Source organism: Schistocerca americana, chromosome 3 (assembly GCF_021461395.2).
Source record: "Schistocerca americana isolate TAMUIC-IGC-003095 chromosome 3, iqSchAmer2.1, whole genome shotgun sequence".
NCBI classification, from domain to species: Eukaryota; Metazoa; Arthropoda; class Insecta; order Orthoptera; family Acrididae; genus Schistocerca; species Schistocerca americana.
In genome coordinates, this window is record NC_060121.1 from 779,423,739 (window position 1) to 779,439,325 (window position 15,587).

Sequence of the window (15,587 nt, forward strand, 5' to 3'; positions counted from 1 at the left end):
CGTTTGCAAGACAACAACCATCTGCACGAACAGTTCGATGACGCTTGCAGCAGCATGGACTAATAGCTCGGAGACCATGGCTGCTGTTAGCCTTGACGCTGCATCACAGACAGGAGCGCCTGCGATGGTGTACTCAACGACGAATCTGGGTGCACATATGGCAAAACGTCATCTTTTCGGATGAATCCAGGTTCTGTTTACAGCATCATGATGATCGCATCCGTGTTTGGTGACATCACGGTGAACGCACATTGGAAACGTGTATTCGTCATCGCCATACTGGCGTATCACCCGGCGTGATTGTATGGGGTGCCATTGGATACACGTCTCGGTCACCTCTTGTTCGCATTGACGGCACTTTGAACAGTGGACGTTACATTTCAGCTGTGTTACGACCCTTGGCTCTACCCTTCATTCGATCCCTGCGAAACCCTACATTTGAGCAGGAGAACGCACGATCGCATGTTGCAGGTCCTGTACGGGCCTTTCTGGATACAGAAAATGTTCGACTGCTGCCCTGGCCAGCCCATTCTCCAGATCTCTCACCAATTGAAAACGTCTGGTCAATGGTGGCCGAGCAACTGGCTCGTCACAATACGCCAGTCACTACTCTTGATGAACTGTGGTATCGTGTTGAAGCTGCATGGGCAGCTGTACCTGTGCACGCCATCCAAGCTGTGTTTGGCTCAATGCCCAGGCGTATCAAGGCCGTTATTACGGCCAGAGATGGTTGTTCTGGGTACTGATTTCTCAGGATCTATGCGCCCAAATTGCGTGAAAATGTAATCACATGTGAGTTCTAGTATAATATATTTGTCCAATGAATACCCGTTTATCATCTGCATTTCTTCTTGGTGTAGAATTTTTAATGGCCAATAGTGTATTATGCCGGCCGAAGTGGCCGTGCGGTTAAAGGCGCTGCAGTCTGGAACCGCAAGACCGCTACGGTCGCAGGTTCGAATCCTGCCTCGGGCATGGATGTTTGTGATGTCCTTCGGTTAGTTAGGTTTAACTAGTTCTAAGTTCTAGGGGACTAATGACCTCAGCAGTTGAGTCCCATAGTGCTCAGAGCCTTTTGAGCCAATAGTGTATTATACAAATCATAATACTGTCTCGTGTTTTCCTAGCAGTGGTTGCAGAGTACCTGTTTTCATTGGTTTATCGTCGCATTCACCGACGTCTGTTCATATTATGAGGCAGAAAACGCAGTACAGTGGAGAAGGTTACGATTCGATAGGCAAGAGCAGGCCAACTGAGATGCTGCAGAGAAATTCTAATTTCGTTGTCGGTGCACAACCGTAAGCTTGAGTACAAATGACATTTGTATACTCCAGTGTCCCACACACAGAACACTTCGCCAAACAATTGGATCCCACGAAGTCTAGATGCTACTAGTTTACCTGTATACTCAACCTTTCCACTCCAACATGAGCTTGCCTTCAGTACGTTCACTTCAGACAATATACAGCTTGTAATTGTTATTGCTGCTGCTGTTATTGTTGTCAGGAATCCGGAGACTAGTTTGATGCAGCTCTCCACTCTGGCCTATCTTGTTCAAGTCGTTTCGTCTCTGCATGACTACTGTTGCCCATACCTCTAATATGGTCTGGTTAACTATATAAATTTGAACCTGCTTACCGCAGCCAATATTTGGTGTCCTTCTTACAGTATCTATCTCCCTTCCTCCCACTACCAAATCAACTGTGCCTTTATTCCTAAGAATGTATTCCAATAACCTCGTTTTTATTTTATAAAGGTTTTTCCTCCACATTTAAACGGGATTCGCATTCGGGAAGATGATGGTTCAAATTTGCATCCGGCCACCCCGATTTAGGTTTTCTGCGATTTTCCTAAATCGCTTCAGGCAAAATCGGGATCGTTCCTTTGAAAGGGCATGGTCGAATCCTTCCTCATCCTTCACTAATCCAACTGGACCGATGACCTCGCTGTTTGCTTCCCTCCACCCACATCAGTACCTCCTTGTTATTTACTCGCTGTATCTATCTAATCTTCAACGTAGTTCTGTAGCACCACAATTCAAAAGCTTCTGAACTCTTTTTGCCGGGACTGTTTGTAGTCCCCATTTCCATTCTGTATAAACCTGCGCATCAAATATTACTTTTAGGAAAAACTTTCTGACATTTAAATTTATACTCGGTGTTAACATATTTCTCTTTTTCGGGAAAGTTTTTTTGCTGTTCCCAGTCTACGTTGTACAGGGCTGTTCAAAAAGAAGGAACAGATTTCAAACATTTGTTGCTTCCAAACTACAAATGATAGAAACACAGTTCAAACGTTCCTGGAAATAGAAAAATTCAAACTTTTAGGCATTCAATGTGAGCACCATTTGTTACACGACAAATATCAAAACGGTGGTTCCTTTCCTGCCACACGCGAAGCAGCTGGTCTCCCGTTGTCGATTTCACAGCTTCAACAATACAATTTCGCAGACTTTCAACAGTGTCGGGCATAGGATGGGATAAAAATGCGCTCTTTCACGTAACCCCACAGATAAAAGTCACAAGGTGTGAGGTCTGGAGACCTGGGGGGGGGGGGGGGGCACCGGTGATGAAGGTCATCTTCTGATCCTTCTCTTCCAATGCAACGTCCCATACCTCGCATCTTGTGACTTTTATCTGAGGGGTTACGTAAAAGACCACGTTTTTATCCCCTACCCCCCCCCCCCCCTATGCCTGACACTTTTGAAAGTTTGCGACATCGCATTGTTGAAACTGTGAGCTTGATAACGAGAGACCAGCTACTTCGTGTGTGGCAGGAAATGAGCCACCGTTTTGATGTTTGTCGTGTAAGACATGATGCTCACATTGAATGCATAAAAATGTGAATTTTTCTCTTTCCAGAAACGTTGGAACTGTGTCTCTATCATTTGTAGTTTGGAAGTAATAAATGTCTGAAATCTGTTCCTCCTTCTTGAATGATCCTGTATATTCTCTTTACTACTTCCGTTATCAGTCATTTTGCTGTCCAAATATTAAAATTCGACTGTTACTTTGAGACTCTCGCTTCCTAATCTAATTCCATAACACTGTCTGACTTAATTTGAGAACCCCCCCGTTACCTTTGCTTTACTTTTATTTATGTTTACCATATAAACTCTTTTCAAGACACTATCCAATCCGTTCAAATGTATTTCCAAGTCCCTTCCAGCATCTGACACAATTACAATTTCTAATTACGTTCCTTTACTGCTTCTTCATTGTGCAGTTCAGTAACACGGGGGTAGACTACAACCGTGTCTGATTCCATTCTCAACTACTGCCTCTATTTCATTACTTAAGACTTCTAGAATTAAGGTCTGCTTCCTGGGCAAATTGTAGATAACCTTTTGCTCCAACTCCATAATTTCAAATACTGAATTCCAGTCAACACTGTCAAAAGTGTTTTCTAAATCTACAAATGCTGCAAATCTTAGACAATAATAGCAACAAGTTTCTTAAATATTGCGCTTCAGTGGCAAAAGAAGTTAATGAGCGCTCAACGCCGAGGAAAAGAACTGTGTGAGTGGATGGACGTCGCCACTGTGAATAACTCTTGTGGAAATTTCTGGTTCCATGTGTAATAATTATCTGAAAATGGCTTGTGAAACTCACAATTTTCACAACTGTTATTTACTGCAGTAAAATCAGTCTAATCACGCTTTTATTTCATTGAAGAGGCACACTAATATATCACAAACTTGCGAAGGTGAGTCAAATGAAAACCTTAAATATTTTTTTACATACTATTTATTGTGCAGAAGTGGTACAAAGCTGTATCATTTTTCAACATTACTCCCGCACGCTCAATGCAAGTCCTCCAGCGCTTACAAAGTGCATAAATTCCTTTAGGAAAAAAATCCTTTTGTAGTCCGCACAACCACTCATGTACTGCGTGGCGTACCTCTTCACAAGAACGGAACGTCTTTCGTCCCATAGCGTCTTTGAGTGGTCCAAACATATGGAAATAACTTGGGGCAAGGTCTGGTGAGTATGATGGATGAGGAGGACACTCAAAATGCAGGTCTGTGATTGTTGCAACTGTTGTACAGGCAGTGTGGGGCCTTGCACTGTCATGTTGCAAACAGCAATCCATGTCGCTTTCATTTGATTTCAGGCCGGAGATGATTTTTTAGGAGATCTGTCTATGATGCACTGGTGGCAGTGATCCCTCTAGGCATGTAATGCTCCAAAATGACGCCTTTTTCGTCCCAAAAGAGAGTCAGCATAACCTTCTCTGCTGATGGTTCTGTTCGAAACTTCTTTAGTTTTGGTGATGAGGAACGGCGCCATTCCTTGCTCCCTCTCTTCGTTTCCGGATGATGGAAGTGAACCCAGGTTTCGTCCCCAGTAACGATTCTTGCACCTTCTCGTTCAAAGAGCCAAAGAAGTTCTTCACAAGCATCAACACGTCGTTCTCTCATTTCAGGAGTCAGCTGCTGTGGCACCCATCTTGCGGACACTTTGTGAAACTGGAGCACATCATACACAATATGGTGTGTTGACTCATGAGTAATCTGTAAACATGCTGCAATGTCATTCAGTGTCACTCGGCGGTGGACGAGGAGCATCTTCCACTGAAGTCACACCATTTGCGAACTTCCTACTCCATTCGTAGGCTTGCTGCTGTGACGAACATGCATCACCGTACTGAACCTTCATTCGTCGATGAATTTCAATAGCTTTCACACCTACACTACGCAAAAACCGAATAACAGAACTCTGTTCTTCGCTGGTGCAAGTCGCAAGTGGGGCGGCCATCTTTATACTAATACTGCGACGGTATGTGTGCATCTGCACTATGCTGCCACCTACAGGCCATTCTGCACGCTGTTTGTAGCAAGCTTACCAACTTACAGGATAACTGCGCGAAATTTTGATTTGTTATTACAAATTTAAGGTTTTCATTTGACTCAGCCTCGTACACATTCATAATGTTAGATGATCCTTTGATTGTCACCCATGGAGAATGAAATGAGATGCCAGGACGACAGTAGATTTGTTTAATTAAATTCTTTTTCTAGTCCTCGGCCGTAGTACATACGGAACGGATTGGTGCAGTTGTCCAGTTGCCTCTCATGCAAAATAAAAGACGTCTGGCATTGCTGACAGCTCAGAGACGTCACTCGAATGCTGCTGCCAGCGACGACGTCTCTGGCTGCAACCATGTTGACAGTGTGGCAGCGCAGCTGGCGACACCGAGGGGGTGGCTGTGACCTCCCTCCAGCGAGTGGCCATCTCTCTGTTCTGGCGGCGGCTGCTCCCATGACTCAGAGTAGGCTGCTGTGCTCGAACAGCAGACCCTGCACTGCGTTCAAAGATGTTGCTCCGTATGTCTCAGGCTCATGGTTAGGCTGTGATACTGAGACATGAATATTTTAGTACACAATGGCTGAGTACTTATACGCTTCAGACTATGTTCATTTAGGGCTAACGGACATACTCAAACCACTTCCATGGTGGCAAGTGGGAAAAGACTTCGTCCTTCCACTAGCATACTGCAGCTCAGAAATGGTTCAAATGGCTCTGAGCACTATGGGACTTAACATCTGAGGTCATCAGTCCCCTAGAACTTAGAACTACTTAAACCTAACTAACCTATGGACATCAAACACATCCACGCCCGAGGCAGGATTCGAACCTGCGACTGTAGCGGTCGCGCGGTTCCGGACTTAAGTGCTCGGCCACATCGGCCGGCCATACTGCAGCGTCAGCTACTGCTGTACCACAAGCAGCTAGATCTGTTTAGCAATGCCTGTCAGCCACGTTTTACTTCGCAACACGTAACACTCTTGCCTACCTGCATCTGGCTCTGTTGCAAGTCACTTCCACTCTGGCGTACTTTTTGGGCGAATACGATCAGTACGCTACAAAAAGAACTTGACCATGGTCCAGAAAGAACTGGTGATACCCTTTTATAATTCTGACAAATCGGTTCTGTTTCCATTGCAGTTGTTAGCCGAACCCGTCCAGACACCCTACCAGTCGTCTTAAACAGGTAGAAGCCGAATAGTACTTACAAAATTTTGGAGGTTGTTCAGGGACATTTTCTGAATATGATGCAAAAAGGAAGATTAGGGTTTAATGTCCCATCGACAGCGAGGTCGTTAGAAATGGAGCACAGCCGCACGTGATTAGCCGCGCGGTCTCAGGCGCTGCAGTCATGGACTGTGAGGCTGGTCCCGGCGGAGGTTCGAGTCCTCCCTCGGGCATGGGTGTGTGTGTGTTTGTCCTTAGGATAATTTAGGTTAAGTAGTGGGTAAGCTCAGGAACTGATGACCCTAGCAGTTAAGTCCCATAATATTTTAAAAGAAAAGCTCGTGGTCGTGCGGTAGCGTTCTCGCTTCCCGCGCCCGGGTTCCCAGGTTCGATTCCCGGCGGGGTCAGGGAACTTCTCTGCCTCGTGATGACTGGGTATTGTGTGATGTCCTTAGGTTAGTTACGTTTAAGTAATTCTAAGTTCTAGGCCACTGATGACCATAGAAATGAGGCACAACTTTGGACTGTTTCAAGTATAGGAAAGGAAATCCTATCAAAGGAGCTATTCCAGCATTTTCCTAGAGCGATTTAGGAAAATCACAGAAAATCAAAATCAGGATGGCCAGACATGGGTTAGAAACATTATCCTCCCCAATTCGAGTCCAGTGACCTAAGCCCCGCGCCACCTCGTTCGGTTTTTTGCATTTATGAGGATATTTTCTATTTTCTAAAACTAACAGATTTGTTAACGTCTAGTCCAGTTCTTGCCTCTCCAGACTAGCAGAAACAGTCCATATTGTCTTGTGACTACAGCAGTTTTCCCTTAGGTTGGGTTTTGAGTCTGCAAATAGATGGACAAGAGCACCCAATAGCATATGTATCCAGATTGCTTAGCGGGGCAGGAACTGAGATAAAAACGCTGATCTTAACACTCAGAATAGCTTATTTCCGATATTATTTATAAGGATGTCATATTAAAGTAATTATGAACCATAAAGTACTCAAATGATTATTAGAATATACAGGTGCAACTAGTAGGTTAAACAGAAGTGCGTTGTGTCTCACTTTGATTCGGAGTAATATATTATTTTGGTGTGAGGGAACAGTGGCCTCCGATGGCTTATTCCAGAGTAATTGCATTTCGTTTGACTTCTTTTCTCTTGATACCTGGATTGCACTGAACATATCTGCACTACAGTGGAAATGTCGACGGTATACGCCGTGTGGCTTGGTTGGAAACAAACTAGTTCTCTTCACTAATGGTGCTTGCTGCTGACAACAGCAATGCCTAATTTACTCTTCTACACTACTGGTCATTAAAATTGCTACACCAAGAAGAAATGCAGATGATAAACGGGTATTCATTGGACAAATATATTATACTAGAACTGACATGTGATTACATTTTCACCCAATTTGGGTGCATAGATCCTGAGAAATCAGTACCCAGAACAACCACCTCTGGCCGTAATAACGGCCTTGATACGCCTGGGCATTGGGTCAAACACAGCTTGGATGGCGTGTACAGGTACAGCTGCCCATGCAGCTTCAACACGATACCACAGTTCATCAAGAGTAGTGACTGGCGTATTGTGACAAGCCAGTCGCTCGGCCACCATTGACCAGACGTTTTCAGTTGGTGAGAGATCTGGAGAATTTGCTGGCCAGGGCAGCAGTCGAACATTTTCTGTATCCAGAAAGGCCCGTACAGGACCTGCAACATGCGATCGTGCATTATCCTGCTGAAATGTAGGGTTTCGTAGGTATCGAATGAATGGTAGAGCCACGGGTCGTAACACATCTGAAATTTAAAGGTCCACTGTTCGAAGTGCCGTCAATGGGAACAAGAGGCGACCGATACGTGTAACCAATGGCACCCCATACCATCACGCCGGGTGATACGCCAGTATGGCGATGACGAATACACGCTTCCAATGTACGTTCACTGCGATGTCGCCAAACACGGATGCGACCATCATGATGCTGTAAACAGAACCTGGATTCATCGTAAAAAATGACGTTTTGCCTTCCTGCACCCAGGTTCGTCGTTGAGTACACAATCGCAAGCGCTCCTGGCTGTGATGCAGCGTCAAGGGTAACCGCAGCCATGGTCTCCGAGCTGATAGTCCATGCTGCTGCAAACTTCGTCGAACTGTTCGTGCAGATGGTTGTTGTCTTGCAAACGTCCCCATCTGTTGACTCAGGGATCGAGACGTGGCTGCACGATCCGTTACAGCCATGCGGATAGGATGCCTGTCATCTCGACTGCTAGTGATACGAGGCCGTTAGGATCCAGCACGGCGTTCCGTATTACCCTCCTGAACCCACCGATTCCATATTCTGCTAACAGTCATTGGATCTCGACCAACGCGAACAGCAATGTCGCGATACGATAAACCACAATCGCGATAGGCTACAATCCGACCTTTATCAAAGTTGGAAACGTGATGGTACGCATTTCTCCTCCTTACACGAGGCAACACAACAACGTTTAACCAGGCAACGCCGGTCAACTGCTGTTTGTGTATGAGAAATCGGTTGGAAACTTTCCTTATGTCGGCACGTTGTAGGTGTCGCCACCGGCGCCAACCTTGTGTGAATGCTCTGAAAAGCTAATCGTTAGCATATCACAGCATCTTCTTCCTGTCGGTTAAATTTCCCGTCTGTAGCACGTCATCGTGGTGTAGCAATTTTAATGGCCAGTAGTGTACTTCAAGCATGCATGCGGTACTTCTCGGCTCTGTCTCGGATTTGTTTCTCTGGTAGTGTTAGTGGTACACTGACAGTGAATCACAGTATCGCGGGTTGGATTACTGATGACGAGATGGCTTATCTGCTCTTCATGTATGGTTTAGACAAATGCAGTGGAAGTGCAATATGATGGCGCGCTGACCAGTTCATGCAGTGATAACACCCACATCATAGTATATTTTCCTTTGTCTAAGGATTGGTGTGTCACACTGCGTCTTGTATTCAATGTTGTGAAGCTGTTTTCACAGAGAAAAAACAGTTGGGATAACAACCGCAAAAAATCACAGATACATTATTACTCTATAGTGGCTCAATAGAAGCCACAAGTGCCTTCTACTGAAACACTCAGAATATGTCCCTGAAAGCCTCCGAAATTTTGTTTGTACACTTCAGGTTAATCCTTTATACCTACATCAGTACACATCACGTCATATGCATCACTGCAGATATCACATCTAAGACGATCGTAATAATGTCACTTCATATGTGATGAGTAGAAACGTAGACATCCATCTTTCACTAACACTTCGAGACGACACTAAAATTTCGCAATGTCAAAGAGGGCACACTATTGTCACTGAAATGCAACTGGGAGTCATCAACACAAACTGTTGGCGACGTCTAAACTGTGAGCACCCTTGTACGCCCTAGGACAGAGGATGGCCTCTTTGAGGTACAGGTGTGGGGAATAGCAGTACACTACAACTGGCAGCTGGGGCTCTGTCTACGTAGACTGTTGGTAATATCCGAGCTGCACTTTCACTGCAGGCTTCAGGAGAGCAGCTGGCGCTGGTGGTGCAGCTGTGCAGCGTGGTGTTGGCGAGCGCGCTGCTGTCGCTGTACTACAGCTGGCAGCTGGGGGCACTAACCTTGGGACTGGCTCCGCTACTGATCTACGCACTCCTCTACCTGTCCAAAACTGTCTCCAGGAGACCCTTCGACGAGCTCGAGGAACTCAACAAAGCAGAGGCTGTGAGTACACACGCTATTTGTTGATAGAGTCATTAAACTAGTGTTAACATAGTCATATATCTCTGAGAGCAAACAAAATTCATTCCTTGCTACAGTATGTTACCAGTTACGGAAGATAAATTATCCATCATCAAGCATCAAATATCTCAGCATCAAGATCCCATATTCTGAGTGTGTACTCCACATTGCTGTGCAGACTATCCAAAACTAATAATTCTGCTCATAATCAGCCAACAGTGTTGTTCACCATCAGCCGAAAGCAGGTAGCGTTACTGGTTTAGGGATCGTGCTATTCATAACTGGCCAATGGCGGATAGTTATTAAGTTCACTGTGGAAAATATTAGTCACCACCTCAAAAGAACGCAATAAAGCTGTGTAGGTGACGTAGAACTGGTACCAGGAAGTCATCTACATCTACATCTACATGATTACTCTGCAATTCACATTTAAGTGCTTGGCAGAGGGTTCATCGAACCGCAATCATACTATCTCTCTACCATTCCACTCCCGAACAGCACGCGGGAAAAACGAACACCTAAACCTTTCTGTTCGAGCTTTGATTTCTCTTATTTTATTTTGATGATCATTCCTACCTATGTAGGTTGGGCTCAACAAAATATTTTCGCATTCGGAAGAGAAAGTTGTTTACTGAAATTTCGTAAATAGATCTCACCGCGACGAAACACGTCTTTGCTTTAATGACTTCCATCCCAACTCGCGTATCATATCTGCCACACTCTCTCCCCTATTGCGTGATAATACAAAACGAGCTGCCCTTTTTTGCACCTTTTCGATGTCCTCTGTCAATCCCACCTGGTAAGGATCCCACACGGCGCAGCAATATTCTAACAGAGGACGAACGAGTGCAGTGTAAGCTGTCTCTTTAGTGGACTTGTTGCATCTTCTAAGTGTCCTGCCAATGAAGCGCAACCTTTGGCTCGCCTTCCCCACAATATTATCTATGTGGTCTTTCCAACTGAAGTTGTTCGTAATTTTAACACCCAGGTACTTAGTTGAATTGGCAGCCGTGAGAATTGTACTATTTATCGAGTAATCAAATTCCAACGGATTTCTTTTGGAACTCATGTGGATCACCTCACGCTTTTCGTTATTTAGCGACTACTGCCACCTGCCACACCATACAGCAATCTTTTCTAAATCGCTTTGCAACTGATACTGGTCTTCGGATGACCTTGCTAGACGGCAAATTACAGCATCATCTGCGAACAACCTAAGAGAACTGCTCACATTGTCACCCAGGTCATTTATATGGATCAGGAACAGCAGAGGTCCCAGGACGCTTCCCTGGGGAATACCTGATATCACTTCAGTTTTACTCGATGATTTGCCGTCTATTACTACGAACTGCGACCTTCCTGACAGGAGATCACGAATCCAGTCGCACAACTGAGACGATACCCCAAAGGCCCGCAGCTTGATTAGAAGTCGCTTGTGAGGAACGGTGTCAAAAGCTTTCCGGAAATCTAGAAATGACTTGGACAGGATTTGTGATTGGTGTAAAGCAGCTAACTCTAAATATAGATAAATGTAAATTAATGCAGATGAATAGGAAAAAGAATCCCGTAATGTTTGAATACTCTATTAGTAGTGTAGTGCTTGACACAGTCACGTCGATTAAATATTTGGGCGTAACATTGCAGAGCGATATGAAGTGGGACAAGCATGTAATGGCAGTTGTGGGGAAGGCGGATAGTCGTCTTCGGTTCATTGGCAGAATTTTTGGAAGATGTGGTTCATCTGTAAAGGAGACCGCTTATAAAACACTAATACGACCTATTCTTGAGTACTGCTCGAGCGTTTGGGATCCCTATCAGGACGGATTGAAGGAGGACATAGAAGCAATTCAGAGGTGGACTGCTAGATTTGTTACTGGTAGGTTTGATCATCACGCGAGTGTTGCGGAAATGCTTCAGGAACCGGGGTGGGAGTCTCTAGAGGAAAGGAGGCGTTCTTTTCGTGAATCGCTACTGAGGAAATTTAGAGAACCAGCATTTGAGGCTGACTGCAGTACAATTTTACTGCCGCCAACTTATATTTCGCGGAAAGACCACAAAGATAAGATAAGAGAGATTAGGGTTCGTACAGAGGCATATAGGCAGTCATTTTTCCCTCGTTCTGTTTGGGAGTGGAACAGGGAGAGATAGTTATGGTACGAGGTACCCTCCGCCACGCACCGTATGGTGGATTGCAGAGTATGTATGTAGATGTAGATGTAGAAGAGTACGAAGCGGTGGAGATCTCTTCTGAACAGGGCGATGCAAGGTATCCCAGATATGCTCAATAAAAATCATGTCTGGGGAGTTTGGTAGTCAGCAGAACTGTTTAAACTCAGAAGAGTGTTCCTGGAGTAACTATGTAGCAATTCTGCAAGTGCGGTGTGTCGCATTGTCCTGCTGGAATCGCCCAAGTCCCTCGGAATGCGCATTGGACATTAATGGACGCAGGTGATCAAACAGGATGCTTACGTACGTGGCACCTGTCAGAGTCGTAACTAGACGTATCGGGGGTGCCATATCACTCCACCTGCACACGCCCCACACCATTACAGAGTCTCCACCAGCTTGAACAGTACCCTGATGGCATGCGGGGACCATGGATTCATGAGGTTGTTTCCGTACCTGTATACATCCATCCAGTCGACACAATTTGAAACCAGACTCGTCCCACCAGGCAACATGTTTCCAGTCATCAACAGTCCAATGCCGCCCTTGACGTGCCCAGGCGAGGCGTAAAGCTTTGTGTCGTGCAGTCGCTCTGAAAGTCCATATCGATGATGTTTCGTTGAACGGTTCGCCGTTGGCACTTGTTGGACGCCCAGAATTAAAATCTGCAGCAATTTGTGGAAGGGTTGCATTTGTGTCACGTTGAACGATCCTCTTCAGGTGTCTTTGGTCCCGTTCTTGCAGGATCTTTTTCCGGCCGCAGCAGTATCGGAGATTAGATGCTTCACCGGATCTCTGATATTCGCGGTACACTTGTGGAATGATAGTACGGGAAAATCTCCAATTCCTCGCTACCTCGGAGGTGCTGGGTCCCGTCGCTCGGTGGCTGACTGTGACACTACGTTCAAACTCACTGAAATCTTGAGAACTTGTCATTGTTGCAGCAGCAACCGATCTAACAACTGCACCAGACACTCGTTCTCCTATATAGGCGTTGCCGACCGCCGTGCCGTATTCTCCTGTTTACAGATCTCTGTACTTGAATTCCCCTGTACCAGTTTCCTTGGCGCTTCAGTGTATAAACAACACAGTAAAAGGGGATGATGTGGAGACATGACAGAATAGTAGAAATGAGCTGTGTTTTGATGTGTCCATGACCACTCTGTGAGTGAAGTTCTCATACATATTGGTATATCAACGTATAGATCCAGTCTGAGGCCCAAGAGGCATTTGAGGGTCCCTAAGCTGATAGGGTCGCCAGCATCACCTATGCGCAAACTTTCTGCAAAGGATGTGTCACAATCAATAGCGGAGAATGTTACGGGTCAAAGTACAGGACAATAGAAGCAAAGTGTTCATTAAATACGTATCTGCCATTTGTGAGATATTTGGTAATTAGTTAATAGTGCCATTCAGTTCATTTGCAGATCCATGTTTACTGTTTGTTGTAGCCATGAATTATGGTCGATCATTGTACATATAATGTTTACGGATATATAAATAATAAACTTGCGTGGCTCACACATTTGTGCAAATATTTTAATCTGACGCTATTGCAGTAACAGGCCTGTCGGTTTAAATTGGTATCGTCACCAATAATCGAGCCCTGGGCCGCAGCGTGGAAAGCAATGTCATAATGCAGCTACAGGAGAGGATTATTATGGCTTGGGTAAAATGCTTCTGATGGTACAATAACCTCACTATTTTATGGTCAATAAATCGTGACCACTCTTCACAGCAAAATACCGAGCACTTCGTCATGCTCAGTGACGAGGAATAAATAGTTTGTGGATACAGAATCACGCGCCCTAGCAAAGTGTGAGTCCCCCCCTATTCTCCTTCCCCACAGCATAGTCGACAGTGATATCCAAAGAATGTGGTAGTAACTACTAACACTCAATTCCAGGCCACAGTATTTAAAAAGTCTCCCTGACTGCTCTTGTTCCATGCTAGAACATTGTTAATTTTCTGCCTCTGCAGCACTTTAGTGATATAGGCTGCACTGCATATTTACTCTTTTCATAGCGACGGCAGCTGACGAAAGTACGCATGGAAAATAAAGACATTGGCGTTTTTATCGAGAAAGAAAAGCACAGGAAAGGGAAATGAAAAACAATCTAAGACCACGAACGTTTTTTTGTGAGTTTGTGCAAGCAGCGAAAAATCTTGTAAAGAAGTTATTTTTCTAAATAGAAATAGTGTGAACTATGGTGAGACCCTCCTACAACTACAACTCGCTCTTCGGGAGTTGATCTGTTGCTGGTTTAGGTAACAGCTTACTTTATTTTCTTATAGCCAAATTTATTTTGTTTCTACAAAATTAGGAATTTTTAATGAATAAATTAATTTTATTAGTGTAATTCTTTTTATTACAATCAGCAAAGATACATAAAATGTATTCGCAGGTGCGAATACAGTCTACCATCAACTGTACAATGGAATGACGACAATGAACGTTTGTGCGAGACCGGGACTCGAACCCGGTTTTCCCGCTTATCGCGAGCGGTCGCCTTGCCATTTGGCTAACGGTGCACGAGTCACCGTCAGACACAAGCTTCCATATGTCGTCAACCATGTATACAACCAGTACTCGTACATTCATTATGTACATTCCCGTATGCCCGGTGTCAGCGGATAAATACGATATTGCAGTGCCTCTGTCATTCCGAATGACGGTGCAGAGTCCGTTTGGACATGCATCCATGAATTGCGGCAGTGTCTACTATCTGGCTCGTGACGATCCAGCCTCCTGTATATCCGCGGTTTCGACCTTCACAAGAACGCCTTACTAATTCATTGCAGACTGGCGTCCACATCGACCTCCCTAAGCACCACGCGCAAATTTCTGTTGCGCCAAAAAAAGTCGGATTTCCTACTGAATATCATTACGCATTCCATGTAAGTGGGTTAAACGTAGTCACATTGACATTAAAGTGATCTCACCAAGCCTCCAAGGAAGTCAACTAATGACTAGTGTCTGGAAGAGGTTGCTTTGTGAAAAATGTTCTCGAACCGCATCTGTCAACGCGCAATGTCCAACGTGTCTACAGGAAATGGTGTTCCACTCGCAATCATGTAACGTGGCGTAAGAATAGTGGTTGTGAAAGTATTTTTTACCGACAGGGACCGCTGACAAGCGTCACATCTTGTCAATGACAACCGTTTTCAAACCGGACTGCAGTTCATGTCAGTGAATGTAGGTCCTTATCAACCAAAATTCTAGCGAACATTGCGAAAGCAACCACATACAGTGAACATTTGGTGCCCTCACGAGAGGGGGTTGCTCACAGCGGTATTTACAGCTACTCGGCTTCAATGGTCCAAAAAATACAGAAACTTCACAGTAGCTGACTGCAGACGTGTGGTGTGGTTCGAGAGTTGCGATTTTGTCTCTCCTCAAATGATGCAAGGCTTTGAGTGCATTGGAAACCCAATGACGAGTTTAACTTGCAGTGTATAGAGGATGTAATTAAGGTCAGAAGTGATTTGGTGCTGGTTTGTAGGTGTTTTTCGTACCACTACTTATTCACACTCATTCAGGTTATCGTGAAAATTAGCCGCTTCTTGTTTTAACATTCCAGGTGACCAAGTGTTTTCCTTTCTGTCGATACTCCCGCCTTCCAAGGTGACGACAACCGCGCACACACGATTTCATGTACATTCCTGGTATGTCGAACACTCAGGCACGCTACTACACCTCAACTA

The 15,587-nt window shown here is 44.9% G+C and overlaps 1 protein-coding gene across 1 annotated transcript in view; it reads left to right on the forward strand.

The window, feature by feature from the left end:
• LOC124606398 (phosphatidylcholine translocator ABCB4-like) overlaps positions 1 to 15,587 on the forward strand; it is a 185,553-nt gene that overhangs the window by 103,579 nt on the left and 66,387 nt on the right. The window contains exon 10 of the mRNA XM_047138379.1: positions 9,495 to 9,698. Within this exon, the coding sequence (XP_046994335.1) occupies positions 9,495 to 9,698 (204 nt within the window). The remainder of the gene's footprint in view (positions 1 to 9,494; positions 9,699 to 15,587) is intronic.